The following is a 20,082-nucleotide window of genomic DNA, read 5'->3' as shown; positions in this document are numbered from 1 at the left end:
CCGGTGCAATTTAAACTCATAAATTGCATCCTAATTTCCTTCGGGATTAATAAAGTATTCTGATTCTGATTCTGATTAAACTCCTGGATGTTATCAGGTGAAAATATGAAGTTCTCCTGGCGGTTGAATCATCATTCAGCCTACATGCTGACATGCAGCCAGTTCAAAACTCCATTTAGTACTCACACATTTTCACAGTGAGTCCTAATGTTACACCAGCTTTCATACATTCATAATGAACAGAGAAGAGCACAGAGTGAATCGCGAGGTTCACGTATTGATCTGTCTAAAGTACGTCTGAGCTGCTTCACAGATGTGGGTTTGTTTTATGATAACAGTTACTCTAATATAGATCCCGTCTATCAATATAGATACATTTGTATGCATGCATGCAAGTGTTTTTGTCTTAAATAATCTGATGTTTACAATTTTAAAATATTTCATTGTTTCTAATTGTGTTTTTGTGTTTCAGGAGCAGGAAATAAAGTATCTTGTTTCTCTTGTCTAGCTTGTCAAGTGTGCATTCTGTTAAAATGAGAAGAAATGTTTAGTAACTAAGGGAGTCCCTTTGTGACATGATGGAGAGTAGCTACTGGGTCACAAACTGAACTAATAAAATGTTCATTCCTGTGCAGCGTGGGTCTATTTTAACATCAGCAGCTTCTATTGAACGCATCATAAAGGCACCTCAGGAGTGTCAATACTGCTGGCTGAAATCATGAGTCCTGCCCAGACACTGTGAAGTAACAACACTATGAAGTTTGCAGGCAGTGGTGCTGAATAGCGGTGCAACACTGCCCCCTGCTGGATGAAGTGTTTCCATCAGCTCTAGACAAAATATGCAGCTTTGAGCAAAAGAATGGCAGGGCTATAAATACACACGGGGGTAATCAGGGGAATAGGACACAAGAGGGTAAGAAGACAAAACTGAAAGTGTAGCATAATATAATCTAAAATCATGTTACTAGTTTCTTCTTTTTCTTCTTCTTCTTTTTTCAGCTGCTCTCTTTAGGGGTTGCCACAGCAGATGCAACATCCTCTTCTGTCCTTTTCTTTTCCTCCTGCCAAGTAGCTCCATCTTCAACATCCTTTGTCCAATACATCTGGTATCTCTTTTTTCCACATGTCCAAACCGTCTCAGTCTTGCCTCTCTAATTGTCTCCAAATTGTTACACTTGAGCTGTCCCTGCACTCTGTGTGTTGTGGTCACATCTTCAGCTCTGCCACCTCCTTCTCAGCCTCCTGTCTTTTTGTTAGTGCCACCGTCTCCAAATCATGCACCATCTTGTAAACCTTCTCTTTTACTCTTGCTGCTATTTCTCTGTTACAAATTACTTGTGACTCTAGTCTCCACCTGCTCCATCCTGCCTGCACTCTCTTCTTTACCTCTCCTGTGCTCTGTCATTGCTTTGAATGGTTGAAACCAGGTATTTAAACTCATCCACCTTCCCTACCTCTACTCTTCTTTGCTTTTACACCTCCCTCCTACAAGTGTATTCAGTCCTGCTTCTACTGACGAGGAAGAGTAAATCATGACCTTACTTCAATGAACAAATAAAATCAGACAAAAATTAATTTTAGATCTTTTCTTTCTTCTTGGGTGCTTTGATTTGTAGCTTCTTTATCTGCAGCTACATCTTAATCCAAATGTCAGACTCTCATCTTCTTTTTCTGAAGTGCCCAGTCTGTATTTTAGTGAGTGATGTCACTGTCTGCTTTACCCTCAATTCTAAGCCTCAACATAGCGATGAAGGCTGTGAACTAATGGAAATAACTGACGTACGCCAAGGGAAAACTTATTAACTCATTGCATCCTTCTCCCTCCCCGAGCGGGAATAGTTAGAAGGACCCATCTGGAGCTTAATATTGTATAGGGGTTTGACAGAGAAATAAGAGAATAGCATTTCATCATGTCTGAGTGTATCTAACAAGGCTTTCTCGAGCTCTGGTCTTGTCGGAGTTTATTCGAGAAAATAAACAGTTCAGCCCCAGATCTCAAGAAACAGAGGGAGCGGCTCATCTGAGTAAACCATGAGATTAATTCACACCCACGATTATTGTTGGGAGGAGAGAGAGATGCTGACTAACATCAACCAGCTCGTAGTGTATCTGTCAGGGTACTTAGAGCGTTTGGTGAACTCATTAGGCAGAGGTACCTAGCATGAATCCAGTGGAAAATGAATATTTTCCAGCCTTTTTCATTTGGGTATTTACTTTAGCAGTTTTCTGCCTTTGGGAATTAAAGCAAAGGACTTGGGCATTATTCATAGAAATGCCATGTGAAAGCACTTTATGCAACTTTACACTAGAGAAACACTACATTTTGACTTCAGTACATTTGGTTTTTACTTTTCAGATTAAGATGTTACATTAAATGCATTAAATTTAAATATACAGTCGTGTGAAAAAAAGTGTTTGCCCCCTCCTGATTTCCTTTTTTTGTATGTTTGTCACCCTTAAATGTATCAGATCATCAAACACATTTAAATATTAGACAAAGACAACACAAGTAAACCCAAAATGTAGTTTCTAAATGAAGTGGTATGTATCGCATCTTTGGAAAGTTATGTTCAATTTCTATAGCCACATCCTGCCACACCTGCCACACCTTTTCTTAAACAAGAAATTGCTTAAATAGGACCTGCCTGACGAAATGAAGTAGACTTCAAGATTCTCAAAAGCCAGACGCCATGCTGTGATTCAAGGAAATTTGCAAACAAATGAGAAACAAAGTAACTGCGATCTCTCAGTCTGAAAGGGTTGTAAAGTCATTTTTAAAGCTGTGAGACTCCAGCAAACCACAGTCAGAGCCTCCCAGGAGTGGCAGGCCGACCAAAATTACACTGAGAGCACAGCAACGACTCATCCAAGAGGTCACAAAAGACCCCAGATCAACATTTGAAGGATTGCATGCCTCACTTGTCTCAGTTATAGTCAGTGTTCATGACTCCACTATGAGAAAGAGACTGGGCAGATTTCCAACGCTGAAGGAAGATAAAGGCTCGTCTCAGTTTTGCTAGAAAACATCTTGATTATCCCTTCAGATGTTTGGGAAAATACTCTGTGGAAGACAAAATTGTAACTTTTTGGAAGGTTTGTGTCCCATTACATCTGGTATAAAACGAACATCATACCAACAGTAAAATATGGTGGTGTCAGTGTGATGTTCTGCAGCTGTTTTGCTGCCTCAGGACCTGGAAGACTTGCTGTGGTAAATGCAACCATAAATTCTGCTGTCTACCAAAACACCCTGATGGAGAGTGTCCAGCTGTCTGTTCCTGACCTCAAACTGAAGCGCACTTGAGTTCTGCAGCAGGACATTGATTCAAAACACACCAGCAAGTTCACCTCTGAATGGCTTATGAAAATCAAAATGAAAACTTTGACTTGTGGCCTAGTCAAAGTCCTGACCTGAATCCAACTGAGAAGCTGTGGCATGACCTTAAAAATGCAGTTAATGCTCGAAAACCCTCTAAAGTGGCAAAGACGAGTGGCCCAAAATGCACAGTGCTGAAAAACACTCACTGCCAGCTATGACAAATGCTTGATTGCAGTTGTTGCTGCTAAGAGTGGCCCAACCAGTCATTAGGTTTAGGGGGCAATCACTTTTTCACGCAGGGCCATGATGGTCTGAATTTTTCCCCCTCTTTATAATAAACATCTTCATTTTCAAACAGCATTTTGTGTTTACTTGTGTTAAGAATACTAAACCCAAAAAACTTTTATTTTGTATTTTTGACCTTCTTGAAACATCTCACAACCTCATACATTTATTTGCAACTATTAATGAGGGAATAGACTGTATATAAAGTAGTTAAAACAGGTTCCAGATTTTCCATTCATTTATAATTATTACTAGCCCTATTATCTTACACTAGATTACATCCACAGCAGAACGAGGGCTTTTAACACATTTATAAGAGTATATTTATCAAATCATTCTCATGCATTGCTTTTTTTAAATAGCAGTATCAGGGGTAGTTTTACTGTTTTCCATTTGCACTTTGTCTTCAGTGAAGTATTTGAGTTCTTTTCCCTCTTAAAATCAGGCAGGGATGTTATCAGAAAGAGTCTCGCCTTTCCTGTTTGGAGTTAACTGTGCAGCTCCAGCCTAATGCCTGATCCACTTTCATTCATGGCCAGAGACATACTTCAGTCTAGTGTGTTTTCAAAAGTCTAAAAATGTATTAATGTCTCGCGTTAGAGCTGTAGACACTAAAACAAAATGCAATAGAACAGTGGCATAAAGGCTGTTTGAGAATTTGTGGCCTGACATCTGTTAGAAGAATTAACTGTCAGCAGTTTAAAAGCTGAAAGTGCAGAACAGACACAGAGTAAACTGTACCGTTCATTGTGTGCACCTCAGTACACCATGTGCTATTCGGGTTACATTGCCTGGTGTGTTCTTTATTTATTACACAAATACAGCTGTATCGTGTCACGGATGATTCACTTGTCTGTCCAGAATGTCTCAGTAAGGAAATAAAAGCGGCACATGTCAGGCAAACACAGCAGAGTTTTTCCAGTCCGAGTACACCAAGAAGCCGGTGAAGCTGCTGTCTGTCTTGGTGCTGGAGTAAAATCCATTGTACTCTGAGAGAGCCATCTGCACCCACACCTGATCGCCGGGGATGAGGTGAAGCAGGGAGCCGCCTGAAAGAGATGCTGGTTTAGGCCAGTTGCCATAAAACTGAAAATAAGAAGCCACAGCGTGTCCGTTCTTCATCAGGTCGAACTGCAGGCTGGCGCGGTACACCGTGGCGTGGACGGCAAAGTAGTAGACTCCAGGGACTTTGCAGGTGAAGCGTCCCGTCTCTGAGTTGTAGTCGCCTTGTTCATTGATCAGGATGGTGTCAAAGCGGACTGCGTCGCCCACATTCAGGGGCGAGGTTTGGCCCTGAGAGAGTTTGACACTGAAGGCGGATTTAGGAGCCACTGCACACTCGCCCGGCTGCCCCCTTTCCCCCTTTTCTCCAGGGTCACCCCTGTCTCCAGTCAGGCCTCGCATTCCTGTCTCACCTGGAGAGGAGGAGGAGGTGCACAAATATGAGAATCCTGCACCGATTTATCACATGCTCACAAACAAATCCATATAAGTACGTACCTGGGGCCCCTCTCTCCCCTCTCTCCCCCTTTTCCCCAGGAGCAGCATCCCTCCCATCCCTCCCATCTCTCCCTGGCTGACCAGGACTGCCATGAACCCCAGGAGAGCCTGGGATACCAGGGTGGCCAGTACACAGACTGGGGGGGATCTTATTGTCCTCTAACTGGTTGGAAAGATGGACTTGTAGGACGAGGAGGGAGGGGAACAGGGACAAGAGTCTGAGTGAGGTCATTGCAGTCTCAAGGCTGAGAGAAAACGAGAAATGGAAAAAAAACAGATGAACAAGCACAAACAGATCTGTGCACGAGCAACACTGCATTACAGACAATGGGAAATATTGACCTGACTAAACAAAAGAAAACCACAACTCCCACTAAAATAAAACAAAACATTATGAAAATAACAGAGGGATGAAGAGCGCATGTAATTTCTGGAAACTGCAGCATACATAAACACCAAATGGGTGATTTACACACGATTTATGCCCTTACAGTAAAAATGTATTAGTTTTTTCGTCAGACAGGCTCTGACAGAGACTTACAGAAATATGTCAAGTAGATTCAAACAGTCTCATCCTCTACGGAGTGGAAGCTCTCGTTTAAAACTCAACCTAACTGATTGATTGACAGTTTTATATCAGTCACAAAACTCAAATAACAACAAAACAAATTGTAAACAGAGTAAAAGTAAAAGACATCAGGTTTCCATGAATATCTCTATAGAACACGTAATTTACATGCTCCAAACTTATTTCACCCTATCTTCTTCAATAACAATATAATGTAATGACCTTGAATATTATAAACAATAATGCAAAACAGAGGCTTTTGTTAAAAAGTATAATATTTTGCCACTCACCACCTCACAGTTTGATTTATGGACAACATGTCAGCGTCTTAGATTTAGAGTAAAGATGGTGAGGGCTTCACTGAATTCGTTTCGGGCAGCACTCCAATCATAAAAATAATCCCTTTGGGATTTGTTGGACCTGATTATCAAACAAACTAAATATCATGTTTGATCAGAAAGTACATTTTTTTTGTTCCCATATGTACGACAGAAAACAAAGTCACAGCTGTATAACAAAATATTAAAACACTTAATTGAGCATGTTTATGTATACGGTGCAAAAAAGCCACATGAGCATGCAGGGTGCAGGGAGGTTAGACTGGACCAGAGGGAAGTCATTTTAACTCTTTGCATTTACATAACAGCCTAGTTTACAGATTTACAGCAACGGTCATTTCTAAACAGGTCGTTTGTATGACACAGGCTGCGATATGATGGGCATCATAGACAATTTCCAGCTCAGGAGGTGGAAAAAAACATCTTCAACTACTCGTTTAGCAAAGATTAGTGAGCTCTACAAATCAAAACATTAATATTCTAAACAGATGTTTCATATAAAAGTTTGTTGACATGCTGAATACCAGCTGGCCTACTCAGAAACAACTTACAGTCACACCTAACACTCAAATTCTCTCTTTCTCTCCCTCTGCTTCCTGCCCGTCCCTGAACACAAGCGGCCTCGGCCCTCAGACGACTCTGTCCAGACACTCAGGTTATCAAAGTGCTAATCTCTGCTAACTACTCTGTATAAAGTGTGGAATGTTTTTAAAATATATATATTTGTCCTGCAGCACTTCAAAGGCTTTATCTTTCTTTTCCTGCCAGGTTTTCTCTCATCCAGGATCCAATCAAAGAAGAAGAGGAGATAAAAAGCTGCACTGTTGGATCCTCTGCCTGAGAGCAGGAGGAGGAGGAAAGCTAACAGCTGTCTGAAAGCAGGTTTAGTAATGAAAACCTGCAGTTTGCGGTGTGTGACAATAATGAGAAAAGTCGGGTCTTGTTGGTCTCCTAATGGGAAGTTACCTTCACAACAGCTGCAGGAACAGAGAGAAGAGGGCAGAAAGAAGGACGAGGGGGGATAAAAGCAGAAAGTCAAGAGAGAGAAACTGTAAAAAAAAAAAAAAAAAAAAGGAGGAGGAGGAGGGATACTGAGTTACATGAGTTACATTTCTGCATTCTTGGCAGAAATAGAGAGCAGACATGAGAACAAATACTGGAGAGTCTGAGCAGATGTCTGCAGCCACTCCTCAGTAGGCCTCAGATGATTAGAAACATTTATGGTTTCAATAAAAGCACGAAAAACTCAATCTGCTGTTTATAGGCCACTAATATGTGAACCACAAGGTTCACTGGAGAGGATCGCTCAGTCCTCTGACTTACCATCTTTTCCTTTTTTCATGCAGACACTATCCAAAGCAGCACTGTAATCGCTTTGTTTTTGTACTTTTTTAAATCCAATCAGCATTTTTTTCCATCCAATCCACTTCACTGCTCTGAAGCTCTGATGGAAACTTAAGTTTTGCTACCTGGGTGGTTCAGATGAACATTTCAGAGCAGTTTAATGGTTTTATTGCAGCACCACAGCCATTCGGTAAAAAGTCTGGCACGTTGCCTTCAGGCCAGCTGGAGTTTGATGATGTTATCCACATTTACTGTAACTCAGTATCAGGCTGTTAAAGGCAAAGCTGCCTGCTTTATTATGACTCTCTCGTAGTGGGAAGTACTGTAACTAGGTAGAGACAGTAGACACAAATTCTAGTTATTTAATTTATACTCATTCAGCATGTTGCCATTGTTATTGTCATAGTTTTATTTTTACTGTACTACAGTGTCAGACAGCTCCAGATTCAGTCTGTAATGATTTAAATAAAGCTGAGGCATAAAGAAAACCTCCTTTCTGTGATAATAATCCAGTACTGTAAACACAGCAACATAAAAACTGTGTTATATTCTACTGTGTAGCAGCTGTGTACTTCTTCTTTTGATACTTGAGCATTTTTACTGCGTAATTCTCTCTCATAGTTGTAGCTGCGCAGTACATGACGCAATATGTGGAGAAAAAGAGCTTTTTGCTGTGAAATGAAAGCACTGATAAGCAGCTTTCATTGTTTAATTATAGGAAAGATTCAAAACTTTACCAGATGATGCGCTGAAGTCTTGAAGTTCTGCTGCTTCTGATGATGATGATGATGACGACGACGGTGATGTTCGTATATGTGTGACCAGTGAAAGCTGTTCCTCCTGGTCAGAGAGTCCTGCTGGGAAAAACTGAAAGGAAATGGTAATGAAGCCCAATTAGAAACTGCGGTGGGTGGGTGTGTGTGTGTGTGAGAGGAGGAGCCGTGGGTGGAGGAGACATGCAGAGGAAAATATGTGATGTTAGTCCAGCACAAATAAGAGAAAAATGGAGCTGAAAAACAAGTGACAAAACCAGCGTGAGGGGAGTGATGAACGGAGGAGTGTTTAGGATGTTGCATAACAGTGTTGGGGGAAACTCTCCAAGGCAAAACCACAGAAAGTTCAGAGGGGCTGCAGTCAAAAGAAGCAAATGTCCCCAGAATGCATTGCTGCAGCTGAACCTAAGCTGTCCTCAAGCTTCGTTATACAAAAACGCTGCTGCCTACAAAGACAGAGCCTCAAAGAAAGGCAAACACGGACGTGTAATGTGATGCAAGGAAGTCAGATGGGCACGCACACATACACGGATTTTCGTCTCCCTCCTCTGTGATTATCTGCTTCCAAGGTGAAGTAATTTTCTCCATCCAGATAGCATCTTCTAATATCAGGCCTCCACTCAAGCAAGACTCTGACAGTAATCCTCTTTTCCCATGTAATCCTTTGCTGGTAGCATTTAGTTGATAAGGGAAGAGGTCTTAATATGCTTTTGGCAAAAGGAGGCGGAATTTGAGCTGGTTACTTTTTGCAGCTTCCAGAGGGGTAAAAACAACATGTTTCACGGTTTTCATGCAGCACTGACCCCGAAAGGACTCAGCCTGTGCCAGAAGTGGACATGGTAGAGTTTGAGACCACAGCACTCTGAATCTATGTGGAGAAAACAGAGTGAAGCCTTTCAGCAACGTGCAGTTGACTTCCACATCGAGCAAAGTGAATACATAGGTATAAATGGTGTATTTGATCTTTTGCATTTGCAGAGGGATGGTGGTGTCGCTTTGAGGGTCAACATTTTGGTCCATGTGAAATACCTGAAAAACTATTTGATAGAATGCAGTAAAAGTTGCACATACATTCAAAAGTAGTTATATACAGTCTCACATGAACAACAATATATGACATATTACAACTTGTCATTATCCATCCATCCATCCTATTCCGCTTATCCAGGGCCAGGTTACGGGGGCAGCAGCCTAAGCAGAGACACCCAGACCTCTCTCTCCCCACCCACCTATTCCAGCTTGTCTGGGGCAACACCAAACGCGCCTCCGCAAATCCCTACTTTATCCTGGTGGAGGGGTTTGTGTCTCCCAGGGATCCCAGGGGCTATGTTTTCCGGGGGGCTTCTGGTCCCCCGGAAAACTGGTCCTGGGTCAGGTACCAGACAATGAGCGATTCAGAAGACTTGGTGTTCTATGAGTAGAACACCAAGGGAACAGTTCACCCTGCCTGGGATAGGGTTACCAGGGCCTCGCCCCGAAGCCAGGGCCGGGGAGGGTGCCCGAGGATGAGTGTCTGGGGGCCGAGCCTTAGTCCATGGGGCCCAGCCGGGCACAGCACGAAAAGGGGACATAGGCCCAACCTCCTGCAGGCCCACCACCCACAATCGACACTGTGGGGGTCGATTGTGTGCTGAGCAGTGGCCAGGCCCTGGTGGGCCAGTCCCCAGCTACCAAGTCCAAAACCTGTCATGGTTTCTTTAACAAAACCAAAGCCAAAATGCGTAAACAATGTGGAAATATCAAACACATCAGATTACAACTAAGAGGGTAAATAGCAGGCTATACTGCTCAGACTCGACAGGGCTCATGTTAAATGTTAAAGTCCTTTGGTTTGCAAAACTACAAACCAAAAGACTTTTGGGACAATGTCCTTTGGACAGAGGAGAGAGTAGTGAAGATGTTTAGCCATAATGCACAACCCTTGAGTTGGAGAAAACCAAACACAGCATATCAGCACAAACACCTGATATGTCAAGCAGTTGGTATGAGGTGTTTGGGGTGGAGGGGAGAGAGTTTGGGTTTGAACTCCTCTGTCTGACAGATAAAGCTTGGCTGAAATTAGGTCCTTCACGTGATCCCAGCAGCAAATCTACAAGAATCAGGGTGCTGCAAAGTCCAGAGCTCAACCCAACTGAAATGTTGTGATGGGATCTTAAAAGAGAGCTGTGCTTAAATGAATGTGACAAACCTCAAGAGTGGGCCAAAATTTCTCCACAACTATGTAAGAGACTGATAAAGTCACACAGAAAATGATTACTTCAAGTTATTACTGCCAAATGTGGTTCTACAAGCTATTGAATCACAGGGTGTACTCAGTATTTCTGCTTCTGCATTTTTGCTAAATAAACAATGACGCCATGTAATATGTCATGTGTTATTGGTCATCTGTTCATTATATTGACCACTCAAAGTGCCTTATATAAGTCACATTTAGGCATACATTCATACTTTACCCTATATACTTCAAGCCCCTCATTTAACCCTCATCCACAGCCAATTTAGAATCACCAATTAAACCAACATGTTCATCTGTGGACTGTGGGAGGAACCTCACAGTTGGCAGGCTCAGGGAGGACTCCACTCAGAAAGGCCAGGGTTCAAACCTGCTGTGAGGTCACAGCGTTAACCACTATAACACCGTTCCACTTTAACGTTTTGGAAAGTGTACTTTCTTTAAGCCGTAACACATTTCCCACAAAAACTAGTGCAAATCAACACAGCAGTAACAAAGAAAAGGACGAATGAAAACAAGTAAAAATGGGATTCGTGTAATTCTGTTTATTTATTATTAACGTATCAATATTTTATTGTTTATTATCATGGTGGTTACCTCTTATGTTAGCACAGAGAAAGCACACCCTCCAAAGCATTTTGCTGTAACAAGCACGAGAACAAAAACACATGGGTCTTTATGGGAAGATGGTGAGGAGGGGTGGTCAGCAGTTCCTTTGAATTTGAGTCACCCTGATGACTCAAATTCAAAGGAACTGCTGAGGAGGAAGAGGAGTTTAAGTGGCTCCTGCGGAGCTGCAACTGAAGTTGGGACATGTATTTAATTAGCAGCGCCAGATTCAGCACATTCTGGGTCTGCTACAGCGATTTCCTGTAAGAATCCATAAACTGCTGCTCGGAGGATTTGCTCCTAATTTGGACCACCTGACAAATGTAGCTTTCAGTGAGTCCTGGTGAAGTTTCAGTAAGAGTGTGAAGGTGTTGGACAGTTTTAGTTTGGGGTTAAATGTGTCACAGTCACACTGTTTAAAATGACAGATAAATTAAGCAAAAACAAACAAACAATTGGACAATTATCGAAACATGAGCGCAGCCTCTAATTTTAATGATGTCATTGCAGCTTTTCTTCTTCTTCTTCTTCTGTTTTTTTTCTAGCTCTAATGCCCATAGCTGAATGAGACAGTGGACTAAAGTAACACCTATAATGTCCATAAGTATTTGACAGACTTGAATGAGGAAAAGAAAAGGGAGAAAGGAAGAGGGGGGAAAAACAGTGGAGAAGAGGGACGGGGGATAAAGGGCAAAAAAACAAAAACCAACTAAATAAGCAGACAAAAAAAAATACATATATCAATCACCTGGATCACCTGTTGAGAAAGAAAAAAGAAAACAAGCAGAAGAAAAGGAGAGCAATACAATAAACAACATCACGATGATCTATGGGAATATAACAGTAAATACTAAATATTAAACATTATTGTGCAGCACGTAAGATCAACAGAACACAGTGTGCTTTGAGGTAGGAGCCAAAAAGGGTGTAGTTTGTGTGTGTGAGCACCCATGTGTACACCTGTGAGCATGGACATGCTTGTTTTTAAAAGGTTCCTTCATGTAATGATCTGATAGAGGGTGTGGGGGGGGCCACAGCCCCGTCCTCCAGGGCATGAAGCAGGTATGGAGGAGATCAAGACTCCAGACATCCAGAGGCCCCCAGAACACAAGAGACCAAGGAAGACCAACAGCAGCCGCGCCACTGTCCCAGAAAGAGCTGAGGAGAGCCCCAGATGAGGGGTCACTCAGCAGCCGCGGAGCAGAAGCCAGGGGGAGTTGCAGTGACGCGCCCGTGAGCTCCGCCGGCAGCCAGCCGTGCCTGAGTGACCGAGCCCCAGGCCGAGAGGCCGGGGGCACCCCTGGACTATTGACTGAGGACCTGTTTCATGGCTTCCTTGTTGTTTCAGGACAAATTAAGCAGATGATGAGACAAAGTCCAAATGTTCACTGGAACTCTCAATATGAGGTTCAAAGGGACACACTCAAAATAAACCATCTTGAGCAGAGATGTCAAACTCTTGTGTGACTCTTTGGGCTTAAATTGTAAGAAAAGGTGTTTCAATTGAAGAAAAGTTTCAGCAGCTCGTTGCCCAGACTGCCTTGTAATTCTAAAACAAAAGATTTTTTATTAATATAAAGCTAAAAGAAAAAACAAAACACCCTGAAATTTCTATAGTAATGGCCAAGATACATACCTGAAGTTGCTCTCCGATCCATTTATCAGAGCATGAATGTGTATGTTAGAAAAAAGTGCTTGTATGACTTGGTGAATGGGGCGCGTTGTATAGAGTGCTAAGATAGAGTAGAATAGCTCAAAATAAGAATCAATCCATTTACTTCAGATTTTATGAGCCTTGGGAGACTTTGCCCTGGAATTCTGGCCCCTGTATGCTTGACACTCCTGCATTAGAGGGCTAAGAAACCCTTTGGGAATGCCCAAATTAACAACCTGGTTCATCCTTATAAAATGAATACACTGATGAGCTCAAAGTGGAAGATCACAAATTCACTCTGAGTTTGAGGTCAAAATAGATGCTTGTTACCCTTTTTAGTAAACAGCAGTTATACCAATGAAGCATTTGCTGTGGTTCAAAGCAGATTCTCAAAGTTACATTGGAGTAAACTGAATCACTTTGGGATTACTGATCTGTGGGTGGACTTTTTAAAAGGTCTGCTCTGAAAAATTAGGTACCTCACAGAAGGTACAAAATTATTCAAGCTTGATGTTCACTGTAGGAGAATAAAGTAGTATTAGTCATTCAGCACTTTTGTATTGACACTCCTCAAACAAACTGAAACGAACACTATTTAATCAGACTATTACATCAAGTCAGTTAAATTTCTGGAATATTGATTTGGTCAGTTAAATAGCCGTGGAGGTTATTAATCAGTTTCAGCTGCTTTGGTGTCAATGGAATTAACAACAGGTGCACTAGAGGGGCAGCAATGAGACAACCCCCAAAACAGGAATGATTTTCCAGCTGGAGGCCACTGACATTTTTCATGATTGTCCTTTTACAACTTTTGTATTTGGCTAGAGTCACTGTAACTAGTAGTAGCATGAAGGGATACCTGGACCCTGTAGAAGTTGCACAGGTAGTCCTCAAGGATGGCATATCAATATGTGCCTTTGCCAATAGGCTGTGTCTCCCAGCACAGTCTCAGAAGCATGGTGGAGATGACAGGAAACAGAGAGTTACTCTAGGGGAGATGGACAGGGCCATAGAAGGCCTTCAACCCATCAGTTGGACCAGTATCTGCTCCTCTGCAGGAGGAACCAGATGAGCACTGCCAGAGTGCCTTCAACAAGCCACTGGTGTGAACATCTGACCGAACAATCAGAATTGGACTTCATGTGACCTGAGAGCCTCTAGTGCAGCCTGTGCTCACACAGGCACTGCCTGGCTGCCATTTGCCATTGAATACCAGAATTAGCAAGCCAATCATTAGCACCCTGTGCTTTACACAGATGAGAGCAGGTTCAATCTGTGCTCATGGGACAGCAAGGGTCTGAAGAAGCTGTGGAGAATATTAAGTTGTCTGTACCATTGTTCAGCACTATCAGTTTGGTGGTGCTGAACATGAAGGTCCGGGTAGGCATATCAATGCAACGACACACAGACTTCTACAGGCAATAGCATCCTGACTGCCATTAGATATCAGGATGAAATCTTTGGACACATTGTCCGACTTTGTACAGGACCCACTCCCTGGTGCACAACTATGCCCACCACCATGTGGCGAGAGTATGCAGTCAATCCATGGAAAATCAAGGAATTGATACCATTGAGTGACTTAATCCATCACAACACCTTTGGGACATTGTTTCAGTCTCAGAATTCCAGGACCTCAGTGATGTCGTCTCATTAGGAGCATGCCCTGATGTTGTCAGGCATGCATAAAAGCGCACTGGGTTCATACAAAATACCGATTAGCATTTTGAGTTGCTGCAATTAAATCTCAGCAGAATGAACAAAATCACTTTGATTATCGGGGTGTTTGATTTCAGCCCTCTGTGGACTGATCATTTTCATTTCCATCAAACAATGTGGCATCCTTTTTGTTCCTAACACATTACCCAGTCCATATCACCGCAAAGACCTGATTTTTCCCCCCATTGAGATCTGAAAAGTGTATATAAAAGCCAGAGTGTGCAATCCTTTACAAATCACATTTGAGTAAATGAGGCGAGAGACAGAGGAGTAAAGGAGACATGTTTATTATTTAAACTATCACTTAAATAAAAAAGTGCATAGAAAATAAACATGATTAGAAACTTTTCTTTTTACACTTATGTACAACTTTGTTTCCAAATTATACATTCAACCAAGTAGTTTGTGGTTTATTTTCACGGTGGTGGTTTTCCTTCATTTCGTTGATGTGTACAAAGAAAGATCGCCTGTTTTATGGGAGAAAATATGACTGCTGTGAATACCGTTATTACAGAGAGCGGGAAGAAAATGATAAGACAACGGCAGATAATCAAGGCGAAACAAACTAGCCCGTTCGTGATCCCTCTTTTCCACGTCCTACTGCGACACCGCAACCCACCCTAGGCTGATAACGTCTATACATGTGAAACAATCAGAAAAATTACAAATACAGGTTTAAGTACTTGTCTGACCTCTCCAAAACCTTGATTTGTAAAAGAACAATTCAGGGTGGATGTTGCACGAAATAAATAAATTAAATGTTTTCAACATCAGCATTATGACTTTCTACAAAAAACAGTACATGATAAGTACAACCAAAAGCTTCATAGGAGAGAGAGATAAAGAGGTGGTCAGGGAGACGAGAGAGGTTTCCAACGTGAAAAAAAAACCTGATCAAAAAAAACCAAACAAACAAAAACAAACAAAAAAAAAAATTAAATTAAAAGAAAAACGCCATTTTGGTGGTATCTTTAAAATCCTGGTAAGCCTCCACAAACCCATCTCCTAATTTTTACCGCATCAAGTAAGCAGTCTAAAAAGTCCCTGTTAAAACATTAAAAAAACTAAATTAAAAAAATAATAAAAGAAAATTAAAAAAGAAAAAACATTCACTACAACAACCAGAAAAAATGGATGACCTCAAGAAGTTCACAACCACATTAATACAGTTACATTTCTCATCACATTAAAAAAAAACAACAAAAAACAAACAAACAAACAAGAAACTACCCCCCCCCCCCAAAAAAAGTTCCTTTCCAGAAATAAAACAAAAAGAACTGCAACGCTCCCTGCTGCTGCGGAGGAGGAGGAGCGCTCACAGGCACAGCAAAACTGGTACTGGATATCAATATACAAAAGAGTGATGCACGTTAGATTCAGCGGATAGTACTGTAACACAAAACCATTATAGAGTACATTGAAACATTGCTATTAACCATTATAAATCTGCTGTTTTTGCTACTGTAACTAAGTTTGTCTGTCCATTCCATATATTGTATAGATACTAAAGTACAAGAAATTACTATGCATGTTTCCGTATAATATTGTTAAGTATTTATACTATAATTACAGATAATGACGTAGAAGTGCCACTGGTGTGGCGTGGTAAAATGAAGACCAAAGAAACAGCAGACAGCTTCCTTATTTGTATCTATGCCGTTTTAAAAACGGTGAAATAAATGACTTGTCGTCAATAAACACACTCTGACCCTGAAAAAAGCAGAAGTGGCTCTCGTGAAGAGAGAGTCGTAGACAGAGCCCTTGGCGCCGGCCGACGCTAGCGTGAACTGTTTGAGCTAACCTGTTGTCCTACAGACAGAAAACACTGCCCGCTGTTTTACGCCTCAGTGTTAATCCCAGTGCTGAAATGAAACTGCTCCCTGGCTTTGAGGTCGTATCGACATGTCTTCCACATCTACCAGGGGTTGCTGACACGACAACTTAACAAAAAAAAAAAAACCAAACAAAAACCAAACAAACAAAAAAAAGCAACAAAAAAAACCCCTAAACGAATATAGCTGACAAAGCATCAACATCCACCCACGTTGGGTGATGTGGAGGAAGAATATACATTCATCGTTGACCTTTAGCAGCAGAACCCAGCAAGCCCGGTTGTCAGTGTAGGACTGTGTACGCCCGGCTGGCCCGCCGGCGGAGGCGTCAGGGCTCTCGGTGGGAAAGGCGCAGCCGAGGTTTGTACACGCCACACCGTCAGGAAGGAGAGGGCTGCTGGTGTGGTCCCTGCCTTCACTTTGTTGAAGTAAAACAATAAAAAATGTAAATAAAAACAGAGTCAAGTGCACTTTGCTAGAGCCTCAAACACCACTGTCGGAGTCATCAACACCAATCCATAAATTTGAAATATCAGGGCCTGTTGCACAAACTCAGAGACGGTCTGTGCTTCTGGTTTCAGTATTGGGAGCTTTTCCTACGCCTGTTCAGTGCCTGTGTCACAGCTAAAGTGCAACCCATTTTAGCTTCACTTTTACAAAACCAAATGAGAGGGTGGTTGAGGGGCGAGCCGCTAACAACCTTAAAAGGCGGCAATGAAGTCACGATGACGAATTCCTTAAAAGGGACAAACGGAGCAATCGGCTTCAGTTGCTCAGTGGAACCAGTCACTCTCTGTTTAAATACTCTGTTTAGGACGTGAAAGCTTTTAAGAGAGAAGAGGCATTTACGAACTGAGGTGAACCACGAGGAGACTGGATGAAGGTACAAGAACGATCTCAGACTGCTGGTGAGCATTGAAGAGCAGTCACCACAACACCATGCTTCTTTTAATGTATACAATGGCTCTAGTCGGATATGATGAGTGCTATAAGTAGCATTAAAATAAAGGCACCTCTTCATTATAGCCAAAGTCTTTGCAAGGACATAACGCCTTAAACTGACGGGAATCTTTGTGGGGTTTTTACATGTAAATATTTCATATATTGCCAATCGGCTGCAAGCCTATCGACCCTTGGCTCATTAGTGACCGAACCACTTTGATAGAATCGCCTCCATAAGGGCTCTATCCTCGGTTTGATGTGGTGTGGAGACAATAAGGCTGGAGAGAGGAGAAGTCGGCTATGGATCAACAATCTAAACTCTCTCTCTCAAGTGCATAATAGTAGTTCACATGACTGCCATACTGTCAGCTAGGACTGGAACAATTAAAATAATAATAATAATAATAATAATAATAATAATAATAATAATAATAATAATAACAACAACAACAACAACAAAATAATAAAAAAATGTCAGCTCTGACCAAACGGCCCAGGATAGATAAAAGAGCTACTGGTGGACTGAACTTAAATGGGGACCAAGCCATAGATAGACCAGCATCAGTCTTTGGAATCAAAGAAAACATTCAGGGTACGAATTTTAAAAAGAAAACAAAAACAATTATTAAAAAAAAAAAAAAAAAACTCTGGAAGGCAGCGGGATACAAAACATAGAGACCAAGTATTAGTGTTTGTAAACCCCTATTTTCTACAAAAATGGCAATAAAATAAATACAATTTTTTAAAAATATAAATACCATCATTAAGTGCTATTCACTAGTGAGTGCTTTTAAGGTTTTTTTTGTAGAAAAATATACATTATTTACATTTTTTTTTTTAAAAGCAAGCATGATATTTCCCTGTCCATAATAAAAAGACAAAGAGACAAGACTTTAGAAGACTTAATACAAATAAAAAAGAAATAATTTTTTTCCTCTTTTCTATCAGTATGTTTATCACAACAGGCCAAGAAGAAAACAAGCCGAGTGAAAAATTCAATTCAAGGGCGCAAAAGTTTGGTTCTCTTTGCTGCTGTAATTTGGAAAGTGACTCAAAAGTCCAAGCTTATACGATTACCCGAACGAGTTTGATAACAACAACAGCATGCACAAACTTGCAGACGTCTCTGCGTCTGGAAAACAGGCCCCAATCCCACAAAAATAAAGAAAAATCAATTATAAATACGTCTACTCAAGCACATCAGTAGGTTTCTCTGGTCCCTCGGCTGTCAGTCCACCAGAATCTCTAGCTGCCTCGCTCTCTCAGGCCAGAGGCTTCATCTCACTTTCATGTAGCTACCAAGCTGTCAGACTGAAAGTCAATTTTAAGATGGTATCAACCTCAGATATCATCCTTTACACAAACTGACAAAAACAAATCTTTTTCTCCCTTCTTTGTTATTTCCACTCTTCCTTCCTGTGGCGACTGCTCCCCCTAGTGTTTCAACCTGTACGGCTCTGATCAGGCTGCCATACACGAGCAGCTCCTATTTACAGTGTTAAATGTACACACCTACACACTTTTTTTTCCTTCTTCTTCTTTGGGAAAACAAAAAGTCAGATTAGGGGAAGGTTCCAGTAAAATCACAACAATTCTGAAGGCATCGAGGCACATTCAGACGGGGAGATGTGCATCAATAACAGTTGACACTTAGATCAACATGAAAAATAAAAGAATTTCTAACAATTTTCTAATTTTTACCTTTAGTAAAAGTCCCTTCAACAAATTGCACTTTGGTGTAAAATTGAACCAAGTTCTTTGATATTTTTTTTTCCTTCTGTGTTCACATCTGAGCACAAGTAGACCAAGACATTTAGAAAATTAAGGAGGATGGGCCAATGCATAAAAACAAAAATATAAATAAATTATGAAGGGGGAACTTTCTGACATGACTTTCTGACTCACCTCTGAGTGCCAAATGAAAGCGAGACATAAGGAGGCACAATATGTTGGTATTTCTACAAATGGCGCGTCCTCCCAAAAAATGGCCCTTCCTGCATATACAGTGCAACCGACAGCTGCTGAGCCTGCTGTGCTCAAAACCATCAGCGGAGGGCGCCGACGGAGCTCCTGGCCTGCTCGCAGCTGTGGTCCATCATAGACCAGACGCATGAAATCGCCACAAACCCGCGTGCTGCGGGTCATTGTGGTGCTTTTGCTCAACAGTCCTCGTTAAGGTCCTTCAGGTATGGGCATCAGTTGAGGAACTTGCGACACTTCTTTGCGCCGCAGTTGCACGGCAGCTTGTTGCTGGCGTCTTCGATGGGGAACTTGTAGTCATAGGTGAGCTCTTCCCCGCAGTAGATGCGGCGCGAGGCGAAGATGACGATGTGCTTCTGGCTGTCCACGGTGATCACCCGGGAGTAGCAGTTGGGCTCGCAGGAGTGGTTGATGAAGCGGGCAGCGTTGCCGTGCACCGTGGCATCCACCACCTCGTAGTCATCGATGCGAAACATGTAGCAGCCAATGCCCTTTGAGGAGAGAGAGGACAGTTTGTATAAATAATCGAGTTAAGCAAATGACGAAATCATCGGAAATCGTTCAAGTCCTCACCTTCCCATCGTAGTATTTCTCCCGTTTGTCAGTGAGCACAGACCGAATGACGTTCCCCGAGTATTCGATGACCATTTCTCCTGCTTCGATGGTTTTCTTGCAGAAGAGGCCGCGGCCATGGATAGGAGACCTGACGGGAGGATCATAACAGTGGACTGCTCTCAAAATTAAACAGGCAGCTATCTGTTATTTATCTGAGCACTGAAAAACAGCTGATAATAATAAAAATGATGACACAGATTTAACACCACTGATCTAACCTGTAGACTCCCACAGTCTCCTTCGAGGTGGCCTTGAGCTGTTTGAATCTCACAGCAAGTGGAAGCTCCATGGAGGCACGTCTGCGAAGGGAAAAAATTATGAATGTAATATTACATTTCTTTCTTTAAATAAAGCATAATCATTTTTACAAA

General features: G+C 41.8%; 2 protein-coding genes across 3 annotated transcripts in view; both read right to left on the bottom strand.

The window, feature by feature from the left end:
* Nucleotides 1-2,321: 2,321 nt before the first annotated feature.
* On the bottom strand, nucleotides 2,322-8,287 carry c1qtnf5 (C1q and TNF related 5). Its single transcript, XM_085430032.1, has 3 exons — nucleotides 8,092-8,287; nucleotides 5,105-5,349; nucleotides 2,322-5,019 (listed from the first exon to the last, which is right to left on the bottom strand). The coding sequence occupies exons 2-3, from the start codon at nucleotides 5,334-5,336 to the stop codon at nucleotides 4,499-4,501; spliced, it is 753 nt and encodes a 250-aa protein (XP_085286158.1). The 5' UTR covers nucleotides 5,337-5,349; nucleotides 8,092-8,287; the 3' UTR covers nucleotides 2,322-4,498.
* A 6,326-nt stretch (nucleotides 8,288-14,613) lies between these two features.
* Nucleotides 14,614-20,082, bottom strand: part of kmt2a (lysine (K)-specific methyltransferase 2A) — a 38,650-nt gene continuing 33,181 nt past the window's right edge. For both annotated transcript variants that reach the window (XM_085430030.1, XM_085430031.1), the window contains exons 32-34: nucleotides 19,930-20,010; nucleotides 19,670-19,799; nucleotides 14,614-19,587 (exon numbers count right to left, since the gene is read on the bottom strand). In XM_085430030.1, coding sequence (XP_085286156.1) covers nucleotides 19,312-19,587; nucleotides 19,670-19,799; nucleotides 19,930-20,010 — 487 coding nt within the window. In that variant the 3' untranslated portion in view covers nucleotides 14,614-19,311. The remainder of the gene's footprint in view (nucleotides 19,588-19,669; nucleotides 19,800-19,929; nucleotides 20,011-20,082) is intronic.

This window comes from Copadichromis virginalis, linkage group LG14 (assembly GCF_057382275.1).
Source record: "Copadichromis virginalis isolate Kocher_CV1m ecotype Utaka linkage group LG14, C_Virginalis_male_GT1.1, whole genome shotgun sequence".
Lineage (NCBI taxonomy): Eukaryota > Metazoa > Chordata > Actinopteri > Cichliformes > Cichlidae > Copadichromis > Copadichromis virginalis.
Note: the sequence above shows the minus strand (reverse complement) of the source record. Positions and strands in the feature narration are given on the sequence as shown.

Bases quoted from the DNA above. Each gene is read 5' to 3' on its own strand.
- c1qtnf5 (XM_085430032.1), bottom strand. From the start codon at position 5,336: ATGACCTCACTCAGACTCTTGTCCCTGTTCCCCTCCCTCCTCGTCCTA. The intron at 5,020-5,104 runs GTACGTACTTAT...CCTCCTCTCCAG, and splicing joins AGGGGAGAGAGGGGCCCCAG to GTGAGACAGGAATGCGAGGC.